Source organism: Staurois parvus, unplaced genomic scaffold (genome assembly GCF_062004578.1).
Source record: "Staurois parvus isolate SC_StPar_1 unplaced genomic scaffold, SC_StPar_1.0 ptg001181l, whole genome shotgun sequence".
NCBI classification, from domain to species: Eukaryota; Metazoa; Chordata; class Amphibia; order Anura; family Ranidae; genus Staurois; species Staurois parvus.
In genome coordinates this window covers 4,024,181-4,046,622 of record NW_028318977.1, presented here as the reverse complement: position 1 = coordinate 4,046,622, position 22,442 = coordinate 4,024,181, and the positions used below count along the sequence as shown (strand labels likewise).

Here is a 22,442-nt window from a genome sequence, read left to right as displayed (position 1 = left end):
TCAATGGGTGGCGTGAGTTGCAAACAAATGGTCATATTGTGAAAACTATCAGGACTATGGCTTAGCTGAGGACATTTATAGTGGCAGCAGGGATAGCTGAACGTTTTGATATAAGATTTGTGTAGGTGGGCTTGAAAATGAGGGAGTGATGGCAGTTAAGATATCATGTCCTGATTTTTCAGCTCACATTCTAGCTTTTGTCAGCTCCCACTCTAGTTTTGAACATTCCGCCATTCATTCCTATGGGACCAATTTCACCACAAAAAGGCCCATATTTCGTGAACCATTTGGCGAAATGTTCCACAAAGTAATAACACACCAATCGGGAACAATCCGCACGTTTCGGTATATTACTGTCTATGTAGTGTAAAAACTGTGGGAGGAGTTAGGGTGGTAAATTTGGCTATAATATTAAGAATATATATGTGAGATAACAGTAAGTGGTCGCCATGCAAGAACACTTAACTACCAAAACTACCCATAATAAAAAAAATGTATTAATAGCATTCTCCCACCAGGGGCAGACTGACCATTTGGAAACTTGGGCACTGCCCGTGGGCCCGGGGTCAGTAGGGGGCCCCATGAGATGCCCCTGGTACCTTTTTCATAGGCTTTTTTGAGTTTGGGCAAGGGCACAGGGGCCCCATGATCCCCTATTGCCCAGGGGCCCCATGAGTTGTCAGTCCGCCCCTGTCTCCCACATACACTTCAATTGGGCTCACACCTTCAGCTCTTGCAAATTTCAAACAGAATATCCTAACCTGCAGGGAATCAAACCCAGGCAGGTTCACCTCACCCCTACTAGTCGGAAACATTTGCCATTCTAAGCTACATATACAAGATACATTTGTCTGGCAGATGGATAGACCTACTCAGTCTCTATGGGCCAAATAAACTTGGTTGTGTGGTTTTATACACAAACGGTAATGGTCAACAGAGACATACCGTATGAACGCTAATAGTCAAAGGAGGTATTGGAATGGATGGAAGTCAATAAATGCAAGTGACCTGAAGAGCTAAGATGGAAACACCCAGTGTGACATGCCAAGCAAAAGTCTTTGTTGAAATTTCAGCTACGTAATGTAGCGCCACCCCCTGGCTTTGGGTCCCTTTTATTTCCTGCACAGCCAGGCAACACACAACTTCCAACTTGTATCGAGACACAAAGAAACAGTCCATGGGCCTGGTGTTTACGATTTATTAGAAAATTCAACTTGGATAGGGTAAAAGGGGTTATGGGATGCCCAATTTAATTGAAGAACAAAGTGAGGACAGTTTCTCTAGCACACTGCAAAAATGACAGATCCTTGACTCTGTTCCAGCCAGAATCACAACAGTCGTTAGCAAAGCAATTCCCTCCTAAGACTTTGGTGCCCCCTGAGTGGATTTTCAGCAAAGTGACAACATCTAGGAGCTCTTGATCCTCTTAGTGAACAAAATATCAGCCCACCTGGCCACAGTATCTGATCCCGGGACAAGGGAATGGGTAAGCATTAGACTGTCCTCTGAAGACTTGCCAAGAACTTGCATCTAGCAGACTTCTCCCTTATAGGCCCTGTTGGCAGGGCCGTGGATAAGGGGGTAACACCAGTCCTCATGTACAGCGCCCAGGTCTGCAGGGGGGCCCAGGCAGCTGGGTAAATCATATATGGGCAGGGAGGGTGATTGGCACAGCAGGGGGGGGTGCATTTACTGGAACCGATCCCCTTTATGGCTCTTTTTGCAGCAGCTGGTTTCTTCTCTCTCTCCCGCTGGCTTTCCAGTGTTGCAGAGAGAGCCATACAGGGGATTAGTTCCAGTAACTGTCCCCCCCCCTCTCATTGCATCCACCACCCTCCCTGTGCACCGTACCTCTGTGTGCCCCCCACCCCCGCAGTGCTGCCAGCTTCCCTCCTCTCCTTCCCACTGGCAACTGCAAGCACACAATAGGATCCTTCAGGATTTAGAGTGGAGGAAGTGTCCGGGAAATATGTCACATTTATCAGTCGCTTTCACTTCTGAATGAACACAATGAGTGATCGGTACCAATCACTGTGTTTATTCATTACTAAAGCATAATAAACTAGCAGTACTTTTTTTTGAGGGGGGGGGGGCCCTGTCAGGTTGGATGTATGGGGCCCCGCGGTTTCTAACAGCAGCCCTGCCTTATGGTGTAGAGGTACTCACACTGTCCTTGTCCTGCAGCTGTGGATAGAACTGCTTCCAGACCTTCTACCTGGGATGGTTCCTTTCCAGGCTTTTCAGGCTGTCCTTTCCCCCATGGACTGCAGGGCAGTGGAGCTCCCTCCGTTCTCCAACCTCAAGCCTGGAAGCAGAATCCCTCTTCTCTGGGGCACCCTGCCGGGCTACACAGCAGCACTGCAATCCTCCATCTTCCACTCGACTCCTACTTACTGGACAGACTCTGTCATATTTATGGGCCAGTCTGCCACACTGCCAGGCCTCCTGCCTGGGATTGGTCAGACTCCCATAAATATGCAGATAAGCTCCTCCTCAGCTCTGCCTACTAACTTCTTGAAGCTTCTTCAAGCTTCTATAGCAGGGGGGAGTTATCTGAGGACATGTGGAGTCCACCAAACTGACCTGAAGAAGTGCTCTGACTCACACCCAGGCTTCTAGCAAGCCTCTAGTTACACTAAATACCTTTCTACACTAGAGAACGCTACAGTAACAAATCTGGATTTCTCACACAAATTGTATTCCAAAATCTAGCAGATTATGATATCATTTCTTTTATAGATTTCACTTCATATCCTCAGAGTACAGCCCAAATCTTGGAGTTCAGTCACACAGAAGGACTATTCCAGATTCCTGCAGAACATTACATAATTAATAGTAATTCTCACCTCAGCTCCTGCAGGGTACAGCCCAGATCTCGGAGTCCCTCACAAAGAAGTTTCATTCCAGAGTCTTGCAGATTAATAAATGATAAATCCAATCTGGTGAGGCATTTGTTAGTGATCAGAATGGAAAGGAGATCATGGGAGCATGAGAAAGTTAAATCACATCGATACAAACTGCAGAGAAAAAACACAGACACATAATGGTAAACTAAGGAAATGAAAAAAAAAAGCTGAAGGTTATGTCATCACAAAATGATAAAAAATTAAAAAAAAGGTAATAAAAAGGAAGAAAATGTTGTTATCGTAATCCCCAAATAGAGAACTTTTATTTTACTAAAGCAGCAATGTAGAGTAAAAGATTGCCATTAACTCCTCGCCCTCCAGAGGATTCCCCCCCTTCCTGACCAGGCCATTTTTTGCAATACGGCGCTGTGTTAGTTTAACCGACAGTTGCGCAGTCATGCAGCGCTGCACCCAAATTACATTTACGTTCTTTTTTTCCCCACGAATAGAGCTTTCTTACGGTGGAATTTGATCACCTCTGCGTTTCTATTTTTTGAACTATAAACAAAAAAAGACTGACCTTTTTGCGAAAATAAACAATATTTTTGACTTTTTGCTATAGAACATATCCAACTAGAAAAGCTACAATTTCTGGGGAAATTGTGTGAAGTGTTCTTGCCTCCACCAGTAGTCTACAACTCACACTCTAGCTTTTGTCACTCTGCTGGCTGCTCACACACCTGGGTTCCTATGGCAACTCACTTTACAACAAGGACAGAGAAGAGCAGTTAAAAACAAACTGCTCCAACTTGCTCACTTCACTGGCGGTTGCCATCTTCAAATGGTTGTAGTTTAAAAATTATAAATCCTACACCAAAGAGCTTTATATTGTGAGAATCACAAGACCCAGACCTACATTTTGATGCATAGTATGTGTCTGAAATATTAAAAATGAAGGCACAGTCGCAGTTTAGAAATTGCCCTGAAAATTTGAGGTGGCTAGAGTGGAGTTTCAATGAATGTCAATGGGCGGCATGAGTTGCAAACAAATGGTCATATTGTGAAAACTATCAGGACTATGGCTTAGCCATGGACATTTCTAGTGGCAGCAGGGATAGCTGAAAGTTTTGATATAAGATTTGTGTACATGGAAATGAGGGAGTGGTGGCAGTTTAGAAATCATGTCCTGATTTTTCAGCTCACACTCTAGCTTTTGTCAGCTCCTACTCTAGTTTTGAACATTCCGCCATTCGTTCCTGTGGGACCAATTTCCCCACAAAAATGCCGATATTTCGTGAACCATTCGGCGAAACGTTCCACAAAGTGATAGCACATAAATCGGGAACAATCCGCATGTTTCGGTATATTACTGTCTATGTAGTGTGAAAACTGTGGGAGGACTTAGGGTGGTAAATTTGGCTATAATAAGAATATATATGTGCGATAACAGGAGGTGGTCTGCCATGCAAGAACACTTAATAAAAAAATGTAGAAGATCAAATTTTGTCGTAATGTCTTTGCTAAAAAAAGTTTACAAATGGCGGTATATACTGGAGTTTTTTATTTTCTACTAGTAATGGTGGTGATCAGCGACTTATAGTGGGACTGCGGCGGGCATTTTGACACGGGAGGGAACCGACTTGGTGTCACTGATATCCCCAGTGACACCAATACAGTGATCAGTGCTAATAAAAAGCACTGACACTATACTAATGGCACTGAGCAAGAAGGGGTTAACATCTAGGGCGATCAAAGGGTTAACTGTGCTGGGAGTGTTTTAGCAGGGGGTGGGGGTGTGTGCTTCACTGTAATCACACTGCTCTGGATGGCTGTGCTGTGCACCACAGAAAGAAAGCTCTTCATGGGGAAAAAAGGGCGTAAATTTAATTTGAGTGCAGCGTTGCATGACTGTGCAATTGTCAGTTAAAGTAACGCAGCGCCGTCATGCAAAAAATGGCCTGGTCAGGAACAGGGGGTAAATCCTCTGGAGGGCAAATGGTTAAAGGGCAGAACACAAGAGGACAGGAGATGGAAAATTCTACAATCGATGAGGATAGAAGACACCCAGAGCTAAAAAGAGACACCCACAGGCAGGAACAATCATGAGACGCCACATTGCCTGATCACTGCAGGAATCACAGATTTCCCTTACCGTAGTTCCTGAATTTTACTCTCCGGATTAATCAGAAAGGAAAGATCAGAAGGCTCCATTTGAGTTTCTGAAGAGTCGGACTCTTCTTTCTCTTCCATTAGAACCTCTCTCAGATAATCTTCAGTAAACCATCTCCGAAAAGTACAATACTCAAACCTAGAACAAAACAAGGACAATTACCACCAAGAACATATTACCTCTGACAAAAAATAACAAGGTAACCAACAACACTTATGCCCCATACAGGGGCGGACTGACAACTCATGGGGCCCCTGGGCAATAGGGGATCATGGGGCCCCTGTGTCCTTGCCCAGACTCAAAAAATCCTTTGAAAAAGGTACCAGGGGCATCTCATAGGGCCCCCTACTGACCCCAGGCCCTCGGGCAGTGCCCGAGTGTCCAAATGGTCAGTCCACCCCTGGCTCCATATACATATTTAGAATAGTGATGAGCCAAACACCCCCACTGTGTGGTTCGCGGTCGAACATTCGAACCTAACAAAAGTTTGACCGGGAACTTCGAACCGGGACAATTTACTGAGCGGTATCTTCCTGCATCTGAATATGTGGTCAGATCCCGCTCAGTTCCTAAAATCCAGCATGAGTTCTATTATGAAGTCATGCGGTATTGTAGACTGATTCTACTGTTGTGGGTTTAGGAACAGTTTAAATGTCTTTTCCAGTTAGAATAAGGCAGCTCATACATGAATCAAGTTTTTTCATTCAGCCATTGGGTTAAAAAAAAAAAAACACGTATTTGATTCCCCCATCCGCACAATTGAAGTGGATGGGGGAATCCTCCCCTTTGCACTTTGTATTCTTTCAGCGGGGAAACTTCCTGGGTGTCAGAATACACTGATCGGCACTGGCAGCATTAGCTGATTGAGTGGTGAAAATCTGACAGGGTGGTTGTACAGAAGCCGATTGGTAGATCAACTTCTGTACAACTACCCTGCCCAGGGGTGGACTGACAACTCATGGGGCCCCCGGGCAATAGGGGATCATGGGGCCCCTGTGTCCTTGCCCAAACTCAAAAAATCCTTTGAAAAAGGTACCAGGGGCATCTCATGGGCCCCCTACTGACCCCGGGCCCTCGGGCAGTGCCCGAGTTTCCAAATGGTCAGTCCGCCCCTGACCCTGCCCATACTGTCCCTGTTGAACCGGCTGGCTTACGTTTAACCACTTCAGCTCCAGACCATTTCTGGCACTTTATGTGCTAAAATTAGTATTGTTTTTGCTAGAAATTATCTTAAAACTCCCAAAAATTATATATTTTTTTAAAGCAGAGGCATTTTATTTAAGTCACATGATATTTTTATGTAACATAGGAAAAAAAATTCCAGTAAGTGTATATCGTTTGCTTTATGTGAAAATGTCTACAAACTATGGCATATATACTTGAGGTTTCATTATTATTATTATTATTTGATCACCATTGGCCTTTTTTATTATATAAATTTTTAAAAAAAACATTTTGAAAAAAAAACCCCCAAAAAACAATACTTTCTATTTTCTGTGATAAAACATATCCAACAGAAAGAAAAATCTAATTCCTTCATAAATTTAGGCCAAAATGCATTCTTACATAGTTAGTCTGGCTGAAAATAGACAAAAGTCCAGCCAGTTAAAAAAAAAAGTTATCCTATACCCACAGCTAATCCAGAGGAAGGCAAAAACCCAGCAAAGCATGAACCAATTTGCTCCTGCTGGGAAAAAAATCCTTCCTGATCCCCTGAGAGGCAATCGGATATTCCCTGGATCAACTTTACCTATAAATGTTATATCCAGTTATATTCTGTGTATCCAAGAAACAATCCAGGACTTTCCTACAGCAATCCACTGAGCTGACCACAACCAACTCTTGGGGGAGTCTATTCCACATTTTCACAGCTCTCACTGTGAAGAAACCTTTCCGTGTTTGGAGATTACATTTCTTTTCCTCCAGATGTAAAGAGCGCCCCCTTGTCCTCTGTGATGACCTCAGGGGGAATAACTACACAGAGTTCACTATATGAACCATTGATGTATTATACATGGAGATCATATCCCCCTTATGTATTATACATGGTGATCATATCCCCCCTTATGTATTATACATGGAGATCATATCCCCCCTTATGTATTATACATGGAGATCATATCCCCCTTATGTATTATACATGGAGATGATATCCCCCCTTATGTATTATACATGGAGATCATATCCCCCCCTTATGTATTATACATGGAGATCATATCCCCCCCTTATGTATTATACATGGAGATCATATCCCCCTTATGTATTATACATGGAGATCATATCCCCCTTATGTATTATACATGGAGATCATATCCCCCTTATGTATTATACATGGAGATCATATCCCCCCTTATGTATTATACATGGAGATCATATCCCCCTTATGTATTATACATGGTGATCATATCCCCCCTTATGTATTTATACATGGAGATCATATCCCCCTTATGTATTATACATGGAGATCATATCCCCCCTTATGTATTATACACGGAGATCATATCCTCCCTTATGTATTATACACGGAGATCATATCCCCCCTTATGTATTATACACGGAGATCATATCCCCCCCTTATGTATTATACATGGAGATCATATCCTCCCTTATGTATTATACACGGAGATCATATCCCCCCTTATGTATTATACACGGAGATCATATCCCCCCCTTATGTATTATACATGGAGATCATATCCCCCCTTATGTATTATACATGGTGATCATATCCCCCCTCATATATTATACATGGAGATCATATCCCCCCTCATGTATTATACATGGAGATCATATCCCCCTTATGTATTATACATGGAGATCATATCCCCCCTTATGTATTATACATGGAGATCATATCACCCTTATGTATTATACATGGAGATCATATCCCCCCTTATGTATTATACACGGAGATCATATCCTCCCTTATGTATTATACACGGAGATCATATCCCCCCTTATGTATTATACACGGAGATCATATCCCCCCCTTATGTATTATACATGGAGATCATATCCTCCCTTATGTAGTATACATGGAGATCATATCCCCCCTTATGTATTATACATGGAGATCATATCCTCCCTTATGTAGTATACATGGAGATCATATCCCCCCTTATGTATTATACATGGTGATCATATCCCCCCTCATATATTATACATGGAGATCATATCCCCCCTCATGTATTATACATGGAGATCATATCCCCCTTATGTATTATACATGGAGATCATATCCCCCCTTATGTATTATACATGGAGATCATATCACCCTTATGTATTATACATGGAGATCATATCCCCCTTATGTATTATACATGGAGATCATATCCCCCTTATGTATTATACATGGAGATCATATCCCCCTTATGTATTATACATGGAGATCATATCCCCCCTTATGTATTATACATGGAGATCATATCCCCCTTATGTATTATACATGGTGATCATATCCCCCCTTATGTATTTATACATGGAGATCATATCCCCCTTATGTATTATACATGGAGATCATATCCCCCCTTATGTATTATACATGGTGATCATATCCCCCCTTATGTATTATACATGGAGATCATATCCCCCCTTATGTATTATACATGGAGATCATATCCCCCCTTATGTATTATACATGGAGATCATATCCCCCCTTATGTATTATACATGGAGATCATATCCCCCCTTATGTATTATACATGGTGATCATATCCCCCCTTATGTATTATACATGGAGATCATATCCCCCCTTATGTATTATACATGGTGATCATATCCCCCCTTATGTATTATACATGGAGATCATATCCCGCCCCTTATGTATTATACATGGTGATCATATCCCCCATTATGTATTATACATGGAGATCATATCCCCCTTATGTATTATACATGGAGATCATATCACCCCTTATGTATTATACATGGAGATCATATCCCCCCCCCCTTATGTATTATACATGGTGATCATATCCACTCTTATGTATTTTACATGGAGATCATATCCCCCCTTATATATTATACATGGTGATCATATCACCCCTTATGTATTATACATGGAGATCATATCCCCCCCCCTTATGTATTATACATGGTGATCATATCCCCCCTTATGTATTATACATGGAGATCATATCCCCCCTTATGTATTATACATGGAGATCATATCCCCCCTTATGTATTATACATGGAGATCATATCCCCCTTATGTATTATACATGGAGATCATATCCCCCCCCTTATGTATTATACATGGAGATCATATCCCCCCTTATGTAGTATACATGGAGATCATATCCCCCCCTTATGTATTATACATGGAGCTCATATGGTGATCATATCCCCCCTTAATCTCCTCTTCTCAAGAGGGTGGGGGTAATCCCACCTCCTTGTGACATCAGACATCACCCCCTTAAGACAAATAGACTGCGCACTCTGCAAGTGCAGTTGCTCCAGCACTTAGTAAATGTGGTAACGCTTCATTATGCAAAGAATAACCAATCACATGTAAGGAAAATTTAAAAAATTTTTTGCTTGCACATGATTGGATGGTGGAAGCTAGCTGAGCTTCTGCTCATTTATAAAGCTCTTGAGCAACTACTCTTGCAGAGTGCATCTGCACTTTGCAAAGTGCACAGTCTATTTGCCTTTAGTAAATCAACCCCACTGTGTAGGCCACCTACCTGCAGTACAATGGTCATTTACAATGCTTTGGCCAATCACACGGCATGACAACGTCACAAGGGGGCAGTGGTGATCTCGCCCCCTTGTGACGTCATCACGCTGTCATCTGGGAACTGTCATTCCAGCAGAGCAGTTAGGCGGCAGGAGTCAGCATCAAAGGCGGAGCAGATTTTTTTTCTTTTTTTTTCGGGTCGGTGGTGTTAGCGATGGGCATCGTGATTGCATCGGGATCTACCTTGGGGGATATTTTTAATTAAGGACTTGTCTAAGACTGTCTCCTGTCTTTTTTTACACTACACTTTTTTTTTTGGAATGGGTAGCAATACCATGTTCCGCATACTCATTCACATGGGGGGGCTGGGATCTGGGGGCTTACTTTCAGATTCCGGTAAGCCCCCTGCCTACAGACCCCCACTGGCCATGGTTTCCCCTTGTCCTCACCAACATGGGGGGGAGCCCATCTGCCCAAAAGCACCCCCCTGTTGAGGGTATGAGGCCTGGTATGGTTCAGGAGGGGGGGGCTCTCACTTGTCCCCCCTCTTTCCTGACTGGCTGGGCTGCATGCTCAGATAAGGGTCTGGTATGGATTTTGGGGGGACCCCCATGCCATTTTTTTAATTACGTGGGTGGTCCCCTCAAAATCCATACCAGACCCAAAGGGCTTGGTATGGGTGGGGGGAGCCCATGCCATTTAAAACAGAGAAAACATTTTAATGGTCGGGCAGTGCCAACAATTCTTTTTACATTCAGCTGTCAGAGGGGAACCCCACTGACAGCTGAAACATGCATGAATGTCTCATACTAAAATACCACATGACTTCATATTATAACTCATGCCGGATTTTAGTAACTAAGCGGGAACCTACCACATACTCAGATGCGCTAAGATACCACTCAGTAAATTGTCCCCTCTGTTCGAAGTTCACGGTTCAACTTTCGGTAGGTTTGAATGTTCACCAGCGAACCAAACAGGGGGGTGTTCAGCCCATCACTACAGGGGACCCCTTAAGTACTTTTTTTTAAGAAAGTGCATTTTTAATGTACTTTCAGCATTATTAAATGTACTGATCCCTGTAAAACTGCATTTTTTTAGAACCTTTTTCTCATTGGTACATGTCAACAGTGCCCAACCTCCATGAAATTTTTGGCCAATCCTTTGGCTATTAGTGTTAAAAATTGAAAAAATTGATGCAACAGATTTATCTTCTATTGACTTTAATGGACTTCAGATTTGGCATCAGAACTTTTGGTTTGTTCGGCTGACCTGCCCGAACTGAACCCAGGTGTGCTTGGCTTATGGATTTGGACTCTGGAGTTTTCTATGCTACATTATCTGCCAGAGTCCATGGAGTCGCACCTAAGGTGCTGTGTTAGAGGTATACTATGAGGAACTTTGCCTGTGTATTGGATGGACAATCCCTGGTGAGTAGTCAGAGGGCTGGACAAAGCTTAAAATGGCTAAAAAAACTTTGTGGAAGATCTCCAGTAGGGTGTAGCCTGCACTTTAATCCTGGTGCTGAGAACTATTATTTCAGGCCCACATCCAATCCCTGTCCAAATCATGCTGCCTCAACCTCCGCAACATCTCCAGAATACACCCCTTTTTAACCAATGATACCACAAGCTCCTAATTCACTCCCTGGAACCTATATTATAACTAGGCCTCCAGCCGCAATGCACAGGAGACAAAACATACCATCCGCAGTGCAGAACCTTCACCTTCCAGTTAAACCCCGGTTAACCAGAATGCACCTGGGCACACCATACCACCGATGGGTCCCAACCATTAGCTTTAGCTTAAAAGTATGTGCCACTGCCAAAGACCAACAACAAAACCACGAATTGAAAAAAACACCCACACAAACCCCAAGGGAAGGCGAGAGGGAAGCTTGCTCCACTGCTGTCTCCTGCACTGATCTAGATGACCCCCCCAACCACACCCAAAGGTGACGAAGACCCCATCCTGCACACCCGTCACCAATCAGGTAACTTGCCCATATTCTAACTCCCACCTTTTATCCTTAACCCTGTCCTGTCTTTCCTACCCCCCTATTAACCTAGTCATGTCTGCCCTGCGCTAATTTTCTTTTTCTTTATTTTTGCTACAGGTATCTCTATATCATGTACCTGGTGATGGAGGCCAATGGAGAGAGGACTTCCCTTGCGGCTAAGTTCCAGACTCCCCTAAGAGTGGGACAGCGGGAGTCAGGGCCAAAGTTGCACAGGACGCCTGTAGGAGTGCTGGTTGGTGGTCCACTCAGAAGCACAGCTGGTGCATGGAGATAGGTCTGCAGACAGGAGGCGCCTGTGCATGGTATGCAAGCCCTTCCAGGATTTAGATGTCCAAGCCAAGGTGAGGTACCCGGTGGGAATCAGAGCAGATGTAGTCAGATGGGATAGCCGAGGTCATACACAGAGGAGCGAGAGAGAGAGTATCCCTAAGCCAAGCTGAGGTCAGATCAGGGGTAAAGCAGAGTAGACAGGTCCAGGAGCAAGCCGAGTCGGTACCAGGAAATCATGGGTCAAAATCACAGGGAACAGGGCACAAGGAGCTAGAGATCATCCAGCAACTTGAGAAAGTGATGAGCCTCCTTATAAAGGCCGTCTGGTACCAAACTGAGGCTGATGCTTGCTTCTGCGGCCATGCAGAGTACTGTCAGAAATGCCAGATCTTCCAGAACCTCTGCCATGGACAGGACCCTGACACTCTATCCTGCTTCTACCTAGTAAACTGCCATTTATTTCCTCCATCAGCTCATCCTCCCCACAGCCATTACCTTTTGTATCACCCAACCCTTCCTCCTAGATTGTAAGCTCTAACAAGCTGGGCCCTCTGTTTCCTCCTGTACCAAATTGTATTGTAACTGTAATGTCTACCTTCATTTTGTAAAGTGCTGTGCAAACTGTTGGCGCTACATAAATCCTGTATAATAATAAATAATAACAACAGGGCCTGAAAACCACGTTCTCCGTAGACTGATTGCATAGAACAAGCTGTTTAATCTGGGAAGACATTACCCAAGCTGTTCCTTCCTGTGTGGAATTTCAGAGCTAGGGGACACTATCAACCTGGGATGCAGTAGAAACTGTGTTTCGGGTACTCGACCTTCTCACATCAAAATATATCATGAAAACATGGTTTTGACTCACCAGCCACTCATATACAAAAGTGTATAAATAAGTATACAAAAGCTGGCGAGTCAAAACCAGGTTTTTAATGGTTTATTTTAGAGCTATGCTTTTTCAGAGCAAACATATGTTTTGGGGAAACTGTGAGGTCTTTTAATTAATATTTACCTCACATCCTGCAATAAAACCCATCCAGGTGCTGGATCATCTTTCTACGAGGTCCGAAGTACATATGACTACCCTGGGGGTAAGATTGTGTTCAAACTTGCTTGGCCATGAAAATAGGGCTACAGGGGGATAACAACCATTTAGGGATAGGGAAGGCACAAGCTTCCAGGACTTCTAATAAGTTCAAGTACATGGATAAAATTTCAGAAAATCACTTTTATACTGTATGTAGGTTTCTGATCATTACAGCCTATATGATGCTAAACTGAGCTGAATTTTTTTCTGAATTCAGGTAGGAAATATTTGTACTCACCAAACTGTCTGACACTTGTGTAGTAACTGGGATACACTTTCTTGGCATTCAGGATTCACTGTGAGATATCGAAACTCTACATACTGAAAACCTTCTCTCTTCAAAGTCTTCAAGCAATAGGCCAGCTGCTTGGAATAACTACAGTCCATATTCAAAAAATCCATATACAAGCCATTGACCATCAAATCTGAACAAGAAGACAAAATGCTCCTTATGAAGGCCTCATCCTGAGTCTCATACAGACAGATAATATCAGGAGTAGTGAATCTCCCATTAATGTCCTTCATAGCCCATTCTTTTATTGCAGATCTTGCCTGCAGTGAGATGTTGATACCTGTACTCTTTGTGAACGCCTTAACCTCTTTTTCATTTAAAAGACCATATAGGAACCGTACAATTAAAGCTAAATATGGATGTTCTAAAAAATAGTCTGGGAGTGATTTCCCTTTATAGGTTTCTGGGGGTGAAGGGTCTTCTCTTACTCCGGCGGATCCTCCTTCCTTTCCAGAACCATCATCCAGCACATAATACAGAGCAGCAAGGAACTCCTGTACACTCAGGTGGATGAAGCTGTAGCAGGTCTGGGTGTGGAGGTCCCAATGAAAGATGTTCTCATTCAGAAATACAGACTCCACCTCGGACAGAGAAAGTCCATGTCTTTCTAGATTTTCATCCTCAAACAGGATTTGTTGGTTCAAAACTCCCTCATTAGCCAGAGAACACAGCTTCTCCAGACAGGTGTGTATGGCCTGAGGTTTCCTGTGCACAGACTGGTCGTTCTTGCCGTGATGGGTTATTAAAACCTCCAGGTAGAGAAGGTAAATTGAAGTCATTGTTTTAAATTGAATTAAACTCAAATCTTTTTTTATTTCTTGTTTTAGAACAGTGCACATAATCCAGCACGTGATGGGGACAACACACATGGTGTACAAAACACCATTGTCTTTTATTATACTGAGCACCTTGTCTGCATCTTCTTTATTTCCAAAAAAATTGTGGACATATTCTTCTTGCTCTTCCCTTGTAAATCCCTGGATTTCCACATTGCGAGAATCATCAATGAACATGCCAAGTTTATTTATGGACAGTGACCTTGTGGTGACGATCAGAGAAGATTGTTTGAGAACCTGTTTCCTGAGCAAACTTTGGAGAATTTTTTCTTTGTGGGTTTCCATAGAAATGTCAACACAAACCTCAGATTCCTCCTCCAGAGTCCACCTCAGGTCATCAAAACCATCAACTATAAAGAGAAGTTTTCTATGACTTCTACGATCCTTCAGAATAGACACCAGCTCATCTGAACACTGCAGTCTGCAGGCTCTGGATAAAAGACCCACTAGGCTTATGTTTTCAGCGATGGTGTGGATTTCTCTACAGCTCAGATAAAACACAAAGTCAAATTCATCTTGGTAGAGTATCCCAGAGGCCCAATCCAGCATGATCTTCTTGGCGGTCATGGTTTTTCCAACCCCAGCAGGTCCTTGCAACACCACAATGTTTGGGATGAAACCATCTTCATCAGGGTCAAAGAGGGCTTGGATTGTGGTTGGGGAGTATTCATGAGAACCTTCCTCATTGATCTGTAGATGTCTGCTGCCTGTACTCTTTATTTCTTGGTCTTTTTTCCTCTTTATCCTGTAGTCTCTTTCTCATTGATAACTTGGTGTATTTTTTCTGCAAAATAACAGTGTCCTCCATATGGGAATTCATTTCTTGAATCCATTGGAACATCTCTTTCATAGACTCTGTGTATTCCTCTTTCAACTCTTAAATTGAGAGAATAATATTTTACTCCTCATACATACATAAAATAGTATTTATAAGTCAGAGCTATATATATACTGGGGTTTATTTACTAAAGCTGGAGAGTGCAAACTCAGGCTCACTTCTGCATAGAAACCAATCAGCTTCCAGTTTCCAGGTTTTTTTGCTTTCTATGCAGAAGTGAGCCTCATTATGTAAACCAATTGTGTTCTATGAATAAACCCTAAGAATGTAACCCTGTAAGAAAATATCCCTTGAAGTACGACAGTATTGTTTAAACCTCCAAACTATGTACACATAATCCAAACTCGAACACAACAAAATGTTCATCCAAAAAAGATTTCATATTATCAAACATAATTTTCCTACTAACCTAATAATCTGTTGTGTGTCATCTTCTTTAGTTTGTCTGAAAAAAGATATATTTATATGTATCTCTACTCCCATGGGGGTCGCTTGATAATGCTTGTCCCCAGTGGTTGCCCTGACCTTGCAAGCCTCCTGGCCAGCCTCCTGACACCTCTTACACTCTGGGATCACACATTTCAACAGTATAGAATAATAATGTGTAGCACTACTCCCTTAGGGATTGCTTATGAATTTGGGTCCCCCTATAATGCTGCACAGCCAGTCAGTTAGCATCTTTCACACAAGCTTACATCCGTAGACAGAAATAGTCCTGGAGCGTTTGCTTTGTTATTTTATTGAGGGGATTAGAATTTGGATAGGTTAAGGGGTGTATAAGATGCCCAAGGGAACCGAAATCTGAGGACAACTTCCTGAACAATTCACAGCTTCTTTTCTCCGACACAGTCTCCGTTGGCGTGGTAGCCAGTATCTCCAGTTGTACTACCCCAGAACCTAGATGAACTCCTCTTCACCCAGCAATCTGGAGACTCTTGTCCTGAGCAGGGGATCTGGCTCTTGTCCCTTCAAATGGGCTGAATAGTCACTAGCACAGGGCTAATCTGGTTTCCCACCCCAGTACCCTTTCTCCTATCTGCCCAGGGGGTGCAGGTATACTCATTAAGAACCTCTGCTGTGCTTGCGGAATGGCTGCTGCTACCACCAGGCCCATCTGCTGGGCTACTCCTTCCCTGCCGTACAGGTGGTCTTTTCTCAGGGAGTCAGTGAGTCCTGAGTTTTCCTCCTTTCCAAGTCCAGGCTCGCAGGCAAGCCCCATCCCACTAGGCCTCCTGGCAGTCATCTTTCTCCAGCCTCACATCTTCCCACCTCAAACTCCTCTTCCACCACCACACTCCTGCTGAGCAGGTTCTACACTTTTAAGGGAGTACTAGACCCTTGCCAAGCCTCCTGTTGAGGATTGGTTGAGGTCCTTCAAGCGTGTGACCAGCCACTCCTCAGATCCACCACTGCCTCCAAGGCCCTCCTCTGAAAGCCTCAGAGCAGGGGGAAATTCCAGAGGGGCTTGCTTGCAGAGTCTCTCAGCCCTGACCAAAGCCTTACCTCTCTGGTTATCTCACCTGAGCTACCAATCAGCTCCTATTTAACCATTAGGGTCTAGCTCCTCCTAGTTAAACTAGGAGGGTACTACAAATGCAAGAGACTCAATTTTTTAGTAACACCTCTATATCAGTCTTGTTCAAAAGAGTAAACTACAAGAATAATGGGTTTAGGATATACAACCCCAATTAGAACACTGGTAAAATAGGATTAATCAGGTAGAAAAGTTTAACAAATTACACAGTCATGATTATTAAGCTTCAACTATTAAACTGCAACACCAGCAGTAAGTGGGTGAAGGAACGACTTGTTGAATCATCAGCTCCCTCTAGGCCACTGGCGCCGCAATGGTGGATGCAGAAAATTAGGTAAATGTATAGTCTGACATAAATAAATATGAGTATCCTAATATGAGTCTTTTCTAAGGGAGTCAGTGAGTCCTGAGTTTTCCTCCTTTCCAACTCCAGGATCGCAGGCAAGCCCCATCCCACTAGGCCTCCTGGCAGCCATCTTCCTCCAGCCTCACATCTTCCCACCTCACACTCCTCTTCCACCACCACACTCCTGCTACTGAGCAGGCTCTTACACTTTTAAGAGAGTCCCAGACCCTTGCCAAGCCTCCTGTTGAGGATTGGCTGAGGTCCTTCAAGACTGTGACCAGCCACTCCTCGGATCCACCACTGCCTCCAAGGCCCTCCTCTGAAAGCCTCAGAGCAGGGGGAAATTCCAGAGGGGCTTGCTTGCAGAGTCTCTCAGCCCTGACCAAAGTGTTACCTCTCTGGCTATCTCACCTGAGCTACCAATCAGCTCCTAACTAGCCATTAGGGTCTAGCTCCTCCTAGTTAAACTAGGAGGGTACTACAAATGCAAGAGACTCAATTTTTTAGTAACACCTCTATATCAGTCTTGTTAAAAAGAGTAAACTACAAGAATAATGGGTTTAGGATATACAACCCCAATTAGAACACTGGTAAAATAGGACTAATCAGGTAGAAAAGTTTAACAAATTACACAGTCATGATTATTAAGCTTCAACTATTAAACTACAACACCAGCAGTAAGAGGGTGAAGGAACGACTTGTTGACTCATCAGCTCCCTCTAGGCCACTGGCAATGCAATGGTGGATGCAGAAAATTAGGTAAATGTATAGTCTGACATAAATAATCATAAGTATCCTAATTTGAATAATAATGCCTCTTAAGAGAAGAGGTCCCTTACACTAGAGATTGCAGCTTGAGTCCTGTGACATTTAAAGTTCCTGATATGGTGGTGTCCGTTGTCTTTTGCTAGCAATGATGGAGCCCCTAAACAGTAATGAATACTGGTAATTCAGTGAAGTTAAACAGACTGTGGTACAGCTCAACGCAAAGATCTGATACTGAGGTGTAAAGGTGTCTGCATACAGTATCTCTACAGTAGAGTGATGACGGAAAGAAGTTAAGCATCCACCCGCTCACCAATCCCACGGATAGTACAGCCTCCTAGGAACAAGAGTTCTTGCCCAGGCTCTTAGCTGTTTGCAGGGATGTGCATCGTTGCTGCCTGACAGCCTGTCAGCACAGAAAGCAGAGATGTCTATGTGAAGACTGGGCAATGACAGCCCCGATGCAGAGAAGCTGATGATTGGCATCACCACTGATGTGCAGAGTCCCGCATCAGTAGGAAAACACTCTGTATCTGGAGGAGATCGGCAGTCCCCCTGTGTTCACCTCTGGAATCCACACCAAGAGAGCGATCCAGTCACTGGCTATAGAATAAATCTGCTCTCCCAGCAACCTTCTGGTTCTCAGCTCTCTGGTAGTTGTAGTTCATTCAGCACTAAACAATACAGTATGTATTGGCTATGGGAGTACAGGTCTCAAGATCCTCTGCTGTCAGAAGAACTGGATCCACTCTGCTAATAGGAAGTGGTGTAGCAGTCCCAGTCCAGGGCACTAGGGGAAAAGGATTAACCATAGTCTCATCTGTATATGTCCCTGAAAGGCATAATGATATATTTGGAACCTGGCTACATATACACAATATATATTCGGATTCACAGGACACAAGGCTCAGAACATTGTACAAGTTTTACATGCTCCCAACATATTTACCAGGGTCTCTCTTTGTGACCCAAAATAATGATACTTAGGTATATATAGATAAATAAAAAAAAAGTTAAATATGAAGTTCTGTGTAATGACAAAGGGAAAGGGGGATTGAACTTGCCTAACTTTAGGAAATAATATCTTTTGGTATTACTACCATGAATAGCAGATTGGATATATATAACTCACCGGAGGAGAAGTTGGGTAAAAATAGAAAGTACACTTTGTAAGTCCCAATTAGATAGGATTATTTGGTAGGAGTGTCTCGTAGGAGGGTAAGAGAAGGGTAAGAGGATGTATGAGAGGAGGCGAGAGAAGATAGATTAAAAAAAAAAAACACAAAAAACACTTGACGGACTAGAAGCAAAAGAATATAGAAAATAAAAGGGGGAAATCTGTTGGGAGGGGTTGGATAGTTTGGGGGAGGTGAGGGGAAGAGGTAAATTTATGTAAAAAATTGTATTTTGAACTGTTGGTTGTAAGTCGATTTTGCTAAATAAAAAAAGTGCATAAATTAATTGAAATAATATAAGTCCACATTCATATATTAAATAATTAAAAGTCCCAAAATCCATAAACACAGTGCTGTGTGCTAAAGAAATCCTCCAACAGAAAGAGCATAGGTGTCCACAAATGCTTGACACAAAAGAAAAAAAGAAAATCAGCCTCTCACCAGACTCTTTGATTTCCAATCAAGAGATCAAACGAGCAGATGGTGTTGAGATCCCACACTGACACCCTAGTTAGCCGTATCAAGGAGATGAATGGACAACTGCAGGTTCCCCTGAATGAATCCATCACATCAGACAGCTCTCCACATCATACAAGGAAAGGTTTAAAACAGAAGAAGAAAACTTCATAGTGCGACCAGCAAATAATTTATTAAAGTATTGCACTTACATAGATAAGGTGCATAAAGGCAGTGTAAATATTTAAAATTCCCACAGTGTCAAACCACCAGCCAGAATGAGGTGACGTCACAGAAAGCTCTTCCTGACGCAAGTTTCTCCATAAATGGCATCTTTTGGGATTGGAGAACAGTCATGCGACGTTAGCTGTCACCATATTTACAGGAAAGAGGAGTTCCCGAACAATTTAGCATGCTAGAGAAAATACCTGATGTGAATCAGCATGACTGATATCACCATCTAGTGGATTCATCAGGACGCTACAAATGTGTAAAATAAACAAATAATAATAAATAAAAAAAAAGATGAACTGCGTTGCCACAAAAACATAAATACATATATACAGTATACATCATAAATGTACTAAAAACCTTAAAAATATTAATTAAATAATGCAAAGTATCAAAATATACCAAAAAGTAATAAATAATAAAAAAAATAACATTTAAATTGACTCATGAAACATATTAGGTAGTATAACGATACACGACATGGGAAATAACTCAGCATTCAAATCAATAAACACAATAAATAATTTTGCTTTTGTGTCAAGCGTTTGTGGACACCTATGCACTTTCCGTTGAAGGATTTATTTAGCACACAGCACTCTGTTATTGGATTTTTGGGAATTTTAATTATTTCATATATGAGTCTGGACTTATATCATTTCAATTGACTTCAGCACATTTTCTATGTAGCAGTATTTATTTGATTATTGTTTATGATTATGTAGCGTACAGCGCACTCATTTTTTATATGTTTTGTATTTTTTGTTGTTCAGGGAAAGAGTAGCAGCAGTTCACTAATTGTTTCACTATTGTTTCAGAATATATATTTTTTTCACATATTTATTCACATATTGTATTGTCTGGGGTGTAATGCAGATTGTTTCTCCTTTTTTCTGTAAGTTGATTTTGAATGAAAAACGTAATAAAAGATATAATTTAATTAAAAAAAAAAAAAGAACATTGAGCGACACTCATGAGGGTCTTCCTGGAATACAGACCCAGATGTGGAAGTTCTAGAAGATAGCCAAGTGGATGCAACTGTATAACACCGCCCCACACGGAGAATGAGTATGTGAGATCATCGGGGGGATGACAATAAAGGAAATTATTGATGCAGTTAGATGGAAATTGAGCTGCTTCTCCATTACCCAAATTTTTGTGACAGTCTTAGTGTATTTGTGCGTCTGAATTCCTGGTCAGCAAACTGCAACAGATTTATTGCTGAAGACGAGACAGATTTTACATTTTCACAAAAATTGAGAAGCCAAGTGTTCTCACCTCTGGGGAGAGGTCTAGTCAGGAGCTGAAGGCTGTGACTGTTGAATGGGAATTAGGAAATACAAGACATGGCCCAATAATCGTGAGCACATCAATTCTCCCTTCTTCCACCTTCCTGGATGTTATTGAAGAGCGATCCTCTTATGGGACTGTTTACCATCTTCATGGACTGTTTTGTAATTATTTACCATATGCAGCCATCAGTGGTGTATTTAGGTTTTGAGCTGCCCTAGGCAACACAAACAATCCCTGGCAAAGTGGCAAAGAGAGTCTGACACCGACCAACACCTCCCCGTGTCAGCATTGATGGCTTAGGCTCTGGCCGCTAGACACCAAGACAGCCTCCATTTTCTCAATTTCAAAGGTTTTCACTTCCTCCTCAGAGTTCCCTTTTTTCTTTCCTGAGACTTTGGACAGCAGAATCCCTTGGGAAGAAGCTCCTTCTCCAGCCAGTAGTGAGGGTTCTGGTGTTATCCATGGAACCCTCCAAGCAGGTCTGTGGGTGATTAACAACGTTTCCTTCGGTATGGCCCCATGGCTTTCCATGATGTCATTTGGAGGAGGTGGTTTCTAAAGCCCAGCAGTGCCACCCATCAGTGCGCATCAGTCCCACCCACCAGTGCCCGTCAGTGCCCAGCCGTGTCACCTATCAGTGCCCAGCTGTGCCACCTATCAGTGCCCATCAGTGCCGTCCAGCAGTGCCACCCATCAGTGTTACCCATCAGTGCTGCCCGTCAGGACTTTGGGATGAATTAGAGCGGAGACTGTGAGCCAGGCCTCCTCCCCCAACATCAGTGCCTGACCTGACAAATGTGCTTCTGGAAGAATGGCCCAACCTTCCCATAGACACCCTCCTAAACCTTGTGGACGGCCTTCCCAGAAGAGTTGAAGCTGTTATAGCTGCAAAGGGCGGGGCCAACTCAATATTGAACCCTACGGACTAAGACTGGGATGCCTCTAAAGTTCATGTGTGTGGAAAGGCAGGAGGGCCAATACTTTTGGCAATATAGTGTATTTTTATCTGGTTAGAAAAAAAAAAACAAAAAAACAACAACAAAAACCCTACGGTAATAGAGAGCGTGTTCAGAGAGAAAGCTCACTTTTCTTATAGTAAAATGTAAGGCTCTTTTACATGGGGGAGACTCTGCCATCTCAGCAGGGGATCTGGCTGTGGATCCCCGCTGAGCAGGCAAATGGCTGGTCCTTGTCCACTCCACTTATGCAGCTCAAATACAGACACAACCTACTCTCCTCTATGGAGCAGTAAAGCAGATGTAAATGGAATACCTGTCCCTTTACACTGCCATCCAATCTGATCTGCCCAGACAGTGGGTAAAGGATCCCCATCCATCTGTTTTTAGAGGACCACATCAGATTGGATATAGGCGGGTGTCAATAGACACATGTCTGTTTACACCCACCATTTCATAGAGGAGAATGGAGGGTCTGATGGGGTGCACCTGAAAAACTAACAGAGGGACCTGATCAGACCACTCATGTCTTCCTCCTGTAAGTGACAGTACATTGTTTTCTGTAGAGGAGAAGAGCACTGTGTACTGGGCAGGGAGGAGAGAACTCTGCACTGAGGATGGAAATTTTGGGGGAGAGCTCTGTTGGGAG

The 22,442-nt window shown here is 42.9% G+C and overlaps 1 protein-coding gene across 1 annotated transcript in view; it reads right to left on the bottom strand.

Annotated features, from left to right (window-relative positions):
- LOC149438952 (NACHT, LRR and PYD domains-containing protein 3-like) overlaps positions 1-22,442 on the bottom strand; it is a 51,010-nt gene that overhangs the window by 11,187 nt on the left and 17,381 nt on the right. The window contains exons 3-5 of the mRNA XM_089659696.1: positions 13,313-15,078; positions 4,999-5,154; positions 2,847-3,017 (exon numbers count right to left, since the gene is read on the bottom strand). Of these exons, the coding sequence (XP_089515822.1) occupies positions 2,847-3,017; positions 4,999-5,154; positions 13,313-14,769 (1,784 nt within the window). The 5' untranslated portion in view covers positions 14,770-15,078. The remainder of the gene's footprint in view (positions 1-2,846; positions 3,018-4,998; positions 5,155-13,312; positions 15,079-22,442) is intronic.